Source organism: Erigeron canadensis, chromosome 5 (genome assembly GCF_010389155.1).
Source record: "Erigeron canadensis isolate Cc75 chromosome 5, C_canadensis_v1, whole genome shotgun sequence".
Lineage (NCBI taxonomy): Eukaryota > Viridiplantae > Streptophyta > Magnoliopsida > Asterales > Asteraceae > Erigeron > Erigeron canadensis.
The window spans coordinates 27691967-27698995 of record NC_057765.1 but is presented as its reverse complement, the minus strand read 5'-3'; the positions used below and the strand labels follow the sequence as shown (position 1 = coordinate 27698995).

The 7029-nt window shown below is 35.5% G+C and overlaps 1 protein-coding gene across 1 annotated transcript; it reads right to left on the bottom strand.

Moving 5' to 3' along the window:
* Positions 1–1624: 1624 nt before the first annotated feature.
* On the bottom strand, positions 1625–2881 carry LOC122600836 (protein RADIALIS-like 2). The gene is made up of 2 exons (XM_043773611.1): positions 2467–2881; positions 1625–1670 (listed from the first exon to the last, which is right to left on the bottom strand). The coding sequence occupies exon 1, from the start codon at positions 2718–2720 to the stop codon at positions 2475–2477; it is 246 nt and encodes an 81-aa protein (XP_043629546.1). The 5' UTR covers positions 2721–2881; the 3' UTR covers positions 1625–1670; positions 2467–2474.
* Positions 2882–7029: the final 4148 nt, after the last annotated feature.

The window sequence follows — 7029 nt, the reverse complement described above, 5'->3', positions numbered from 1 at the left end:
GTTTTAAGACATTTTGACAACTAAACCGATAAAAGGTTTATACCAAAGCAGCTCGAGTATTTTTCTCTTGAGGTACTAGTGTTCTCCGTTATTGCCTTTCAGTGGTTGATCTCATATTCTTAAATGTCGACCAATTGTAAGACAATGACGTAAAAATATAGTGAAAAATACGTTCATTAGACAACTTGTTTTGATCGGAAAAGATGACGTGATGAGGCCGCACAAGTCGAACCTGATAACGATAAGAACAGACGAACCGTATGGTGATATTGGGTTATGTTATACTTGTAAGGGCCAAGCTTAACTGGTTAAAGTGAAAGTCTGATGATATGTCAATCGGGTGAAATTATGAATAAAATAAAAAAATGTATCTAACTTATTAAAATCATCTAATCATTTAATTATCCGCTATTAATTATTACTAGAGTTCTTTGAGTTATGTAATATTAATTCTATACTGCTTCCCCCAACACATCACGTGTGGTGTGGTATGTGGGTGTGTTGTTGGTTTTTGGTCGAGTTTGAGCGGTGTGGGTGACTTGATTACCAAGTGTAATGGATTGAACTACTCGGTGAATGGAAAGGTTTATTCACGCGATCTTCTTGCAAACAATAATATGGAGCATTTGGTCTCTAGTAGGAACGAAGCTTTTGGGGGATTGACTGGCGAATTTCAATTGACATCTCAGCAAGGAATAACAGAGAAAAAAAATAGGGTGTAAGTGTAGTGCTGTGTACGATCCTTGCCTGCTTTATGATTTTCATATCATTGATTAAAAAGCTAATGAAAAAGAAAATTTGATCCAATTTATAGAGGAATATATGATAAAGAAACCGAAACATTTAATAAACTAAATGGAGGAAAATAAAGAGTCATAGATGCTTCCACATCAATCTAGATGCTTCCGCATCAAGCCGGTATACAACATGTAAAAATTTAAGTAGAACTTAATGCCTTCTTCCAGCGTTTTCAATGGTTTACAGAGAAGGTTGAGATATAGACAGTTTTATCCCTGCCTAACGTGTAGAGAGACTGCTTTCTACCTCTAACAAATGTAGAAAAGGATCTCTGGCTTGCTGGGCATGAGGATCGAACTCTTGACCTCTGTCTCCAGAGGCAAAGGCTACAACAACTTGATCTAACCCAGTTAGTTGAGGTATACAACATGTACAAAATGAAATGGTAATCTATTTAAACAGGCAAACCAACCTGAACTTGGCTTATTTCAAGTGCCTGAACTTTTATAAATCATAAATAACATACCATTGTGGGCTAAAGACTGATATGATCAATATATAGATTTTTATGATTCATGCTAGAGTGATTGGATTCAAAATACAAAACGCATGTGATAAAGGCGCATTTCATTAGAGGATACATTACATGCAGCAAAATTGCTTATATTCTAAAGAAGAAGATCAATCAGTGTTTCGTCTGTGATTTCAGTCGATTACTGATATATATTACCTAATCAAAGCGAAAAACCATTGATATTTTCTGCTGGTTGTAATAGAAAAATACAATACATCAAGGAATCAATTTATTGATTCCAGTTTAAGTGCGACTAGCTTATTGCATGGAATACGACTTTATAATAATTCCTCTTTATTTTTTGCTACTTGTCATGTCCATGCTTGATTTCATGAAGCTTTAGGTTATTCACTTCTTCCTGCATTTTAGACAAAGAGATTCATGAATGTATAAAAAGAATTAGAGTTTTCTAGAGCTACGTACGTCTTGCTCATTTATGCCTTTATGGCGTTCTCTACACGTTTTATTGCTATACAATTGTATGCCTCCATATAGCCCGTTTCAATTCCCAGCTATTGCAAAAGCGACAAATTAAATGAACTTTTTCAAGCTGATAATGTTCTGGTTCCAGGCAACAAAATTGATGCTAAACATTTCAAGAGTAAGACGCTTAGGCGTAACAAAACTGGGCTAAGTCATAATTCAGTTTTGCGCGCATGGAATATAGAATTGGGAACTTCAAAAATCTGGCAGGCTTTCAAGTTTGTTCAAGTTCTAACCTTAGTGGAAGTGGTTGAGGATGAAGGTTAGTTTTCTGTAGTACATACATATACATACTAAATATTTTGACGTACGTCAAAGAAATTTTCAAAGATATATGTGGGATTTTGGAAACCCTACCAACTTCTTGAACAGTCATCGGTATGGTGATCCATATGGAAGTTTCATGACTAAATAAATTTCTATATCACACTAATAGCCAACTGATGATATGCGCTACAATTGTTTTAGCAGATAGCATATTATAGATGTTTCTGTTAACTAGCTAGTTCCATAGTTATGATGCAGACGAATATACGTAAGTAGACATCATTTTAAATTTAGTTATACAGAGACATGGTATGTATTAAGGAGTTGATACAGGTCACTTGGGTTTACAAAAGGTCGGTAATGCTTACTAGCTTCCGCTCATTATTGATAGATATGTTAATTACCTTGGTAATTATGTCCCAGGGGTCCTATAATCGGGGAAGGGAACGCGTCCATTCTCTATGTGCTTCACATCCTGCACGAGGATTTCGTAATGTCTCTTAACTTCCTCTGGCGTCTTCCCACCAACAGCCCTGGCGACATTGTGCCATCGGTCAGGGGTATCCTTGTCGAACACAGCTAAAGCCTCTTCAAAGTCCTTGTTCTGCTTGACCGTCCATGAACCTGACCCACGTGTCGACATTGAGCTAGATGCCATGCAAATACTGAAGAAAAGGGAAATTTTATGTGTTTAATTATGCCGTAGTATATATGTTATGAAAGCAGAAAGCTTGGAAGAATATGGTGAGACTTATAGGATTAAAGAACACACTAAGTCAAGCCTCTAAGAGCTGATATGTAACAATAGGTGGCATCAAGTCCTTTTATAGCTCCAGAACGTAAGTACTAAAATGGGTTCGTGCTAGTTGGCTCGTAAAGGTTGCCCATCCAAATATAAGAATATTATATATGTTACATGTATCCGTAAGCACCACAAATGAGGCGGACAAAAGTTATCCTTCGTGTGGTGGAAGAATCAGGATTTCCTGAATCTATATTTTCCTACGTATCGATGATCCTCGATCATATATCTGGGTCAACATCTTACTCGCTATAATCTGGCTGTCAGCATACTATATCAAGGCCATCTAAATATACGAAGCCGTTACTTGTTATTGGAAACTTTCCAGACTTGTTATTTGTTAGTTCGCGCGTACATAAATTTCAACTACATGTCTACATTTGGAGCTACTACCTAAATACCTAATGTAACTTTAGTTAAGTAATGGGTTAAGTCAGTATGCCAATAGAAAGAAATAATCCCTGCTAATTAGTGCTATCAAGACTGTTCTGTACTTTTGTTGTCATAGTAAATAAGGCAGGCTGAGACATGCACCAGATCAAGTGACTAAACCACAAGGGTGTCAACTCATTAGAATAGATATAGATATAACCATATATATAATAATTCACCCAAAAAATCACATTCTTATCTTAAAGTTGTACCATGTCCTGAACAAATGTCCAAGTTTTGTAGCTGGCCGGCCAGCTGTTGTCGTACGATGATTTTGTTTCGATCGCCAAGAGATCGAAAGTCGGGTCATTTATATCTTATCTTGTATGTAATGCAAGTCTCATAATGCATGTTTTAGTTACTGTAACAACTAGTCAATTTGTGTATTTCTATCATTTTTATGCAGTTATCGTCCGCGCTTACAATTTAACCAAAAAGGTATCTAGTATTTGTGCTAAAAGACTGGCTATGATTTACAGTCCAAGATTTCCTTTTTTTTTTAGTTAAAGTGCTACAACTAATGCAAGCAAAGCTTATCTGAAGATATATGAAAAGTAGAGATCCTTGGTTGTTAGATTGATTTTGTATGAAACATACAGAGTTTTGTTTAAAAGACAAATAATTATATATTCACACATATTTACAAATGGAGATATATCATCCATCCATTTCATGCTTTGGGTGCAAGATATCTATTCTAAGCTCTCTGAAGATGTGCACTAAAAAAAAAGCCAATTAGGAGGATAGCTTGTGCAAACAAATAAGTGAAGCTAGAGAATGAGAAATAATTTGTTTTTATTGACTTTATCAGTCAGCATAAATGATACCTAGTGATTTCACAATAAAGGACTTGTAACTTTCATGAGGACAGAACATATTGCTTTTTAAGATAACCCAGTTTATCTTCTTTTGATATGTATAGTCTTAATCTATTATTGCTTTGTGATGTTTTGATTGTTTGTTAGCTCTACTTTTTTGTTCCTGTACCAACAAAGTATCTTTGAGCATTTACATTTGGTAGTTACTAATTAATATTGTCAAATAAGAGATACATGCAACCTGTGTAGAGTTTTGGAGTCTGATTTATCAAACCGGGCCTGCCATTGGTTGGGGTCCGTCTCCTATTAAATCTAGCGAGGGTGAAGGGGGAGCTGCCCATTGCTGGTTTTGACACGCGGGCAGCACCCCTTGACAAAAACATTGGATGAAACGTTGGTTTTAGTTAGTTAGTTTGTATGGTAATGCCCTCGACCATCGCCCACTTTGCCCGGAACTAGGGCGGCGCTGCCAACATTTAATGGCACGTCGACCAGTGGGCCACAAATTAAAAACAAAAGCAGGAAGGATAAAGAAAATAGAAAATTAACAAAGGAAGCCCATTTCCTTTATAATGTATTCCTTTTCATAACCTTTTCAGATGATCATATATATGGTTTCTATGATATATGATGCTGTACGTGTGTAGCTTCTTACTTGATTTCATAAAGATTTATATTGATATACTTGCTGATATCAGTGAAGTACCAAATATAGACACCTATATATGTAACTCTAGTACTACAAGAATCTTTTATTAATTTCTTCTATTTGGATCAAGGGCTTGCTTTAGTGTTTAATGATGTTGCAAATTTATTTGGGAAAGTCATAGCCTCATAGAGTCATTGGTGTAGCTTCCTTCACACTTGAGGGATCAACATATACGTTTACTATATTTCAAGGAGAATCTTGCAGCACAGATGGTTTCCCTTAGTTAATTAGTCATACACCATTTTGGTACCTCACACCCAATGGTTAATGCATTGTCTGTGGTTCATCAGCGTCGTTTAGGATAAGCATAACCCAATCCTAGAATAAGAATCTACGTCAAGGTGGTTAATTAGGTCACAATCTCTAACTCAATGCTGAATCTCATTTGTTACACAAGGTAGCATGATTACCCGTGTAACCTATGTCTACATGATAGTCCCAGGTGGGTCTACCATGGGTTAAGCTTAACTCTTTTCTGCGTAAATTGTACTCTGAGTATTGACAACATTGCAATGTTATATGATACGAGTAATTATTATGTCTTCTTATCAGCTTGAGTATCAAATACCAATCATCAACGATGATCCCCCATAAGTGCAACATGATCATGGCAATCCTAACATCAACTAGTGTAACTAGCATGGCATGAATATCAATGCAAATAACTGACTAATCGCCATCTAACTATAAGTGCAGCAGTGATACAAAACAAATGGGACATAAAAGCAACATAAGCAAAGATAATCATCCCAACGACAGCAGTCTCAATAAACATCCCGATATACATAGTTACATAAATACATAGTATACCCCACAACAATCCCCAAGCAGATTATACATACACAAATGAAGGTATGAAAAGGACGTATAATTGTGTCCCATCGTATAAAACTTTAAAATGTTCTTGGCATCACATCTATGTTTAACGTATTATGTGGCATAGAGTAGCCCGTTTTAGCACTTACTTAATTAGAATCCATTTTCGTCTCTAAAAAGCCTCATAGTTGATTTCATTTACTTGTTTGGCCAGAGGTCCTTATGGAAGCAGTCTCTCTACATCTAGATAGAGGCAAGACTGTCTACATCTCACCTCCCCTGTACGTACCACGCATGCAGGAATTGGGTCTTGTTGCTGTTGTTGTTGTTGTTGTTGATTAACAGTAAATTGTTAAGAACTACTTCATCTCATCCTAAATGTCCTAGTTTGACTTGTTGGGTCTTTCACTTTCAACTTTGAACATAAATAACTTTGATTCTGTTATATAACACTTAATGTAAGATATATAAATGAATTGGGTTTTACATGTATTTTCATCGATATAGTTTTCATAAAATGTTATATAACACACAAAAAGATAAGTATTATTTATGGTTAAAGTTTAGAAAATTGACTCAAAAAGTCAAACTATAACATTTTGAATTAGGACTGAGAGAATACTAGTTAAGACATTTAAATTATCATTCATACCTTTGATATAGGAAGATTAGTAAATTACACTCATATGTAGTTTGTTCAACTTAGTTGATTACTTGTGATTTATAAACCTTCTTTTGGGATTGATATTCTTTCTGTAGAGAAACTATATACTATACCCGTAATACATATGTCAATTAAACTTTCAGTTCACGGGTAATTTCGTAGTGTACCGACTTACTTATCAGATTACTAGAGCTTGTTTGACAAGTCAAAGCATCCTTTTCTTGAAAGTTAGAAAGATTATTATGGAACATAGGAAAGAATTCGATAGCAATTGAGAATCCTGTTGAACAAGTTGCCAAAGTCACATTTGTTGGTTCTTGGCCACATTATAATGGGGCTGCTGTGATCAGAACACAAGAAATATGCATTGCAACTTTTTTAAGAATATGTAAAGTGGCTAGAGCTAGATATAAAGCAAGATGCATCTTTGGATTGATATCTAGTAGAGTTGTTAAACTGGGCTGGGAGGGCTAAGTAATCAGTTAAATGGGTTCGGGTCAAAACTGGTATTGTTTTTGCACGGTTCAAGTCGACAAAGAGTACTTTCTTGTTTAATTTCTGGAAAATATTTAGTGTGTTAATTAAAATGATCATAAATCTGTTTTATCACAACAAATTTGATTTATGTGGACATGTGGTATCTATTTATGTCTTTTAGAAATGCAGGAATGCATAAATAATGCACATTGGCCAACTTTCGACCTTTTTGACCCATGCGGCCCATTT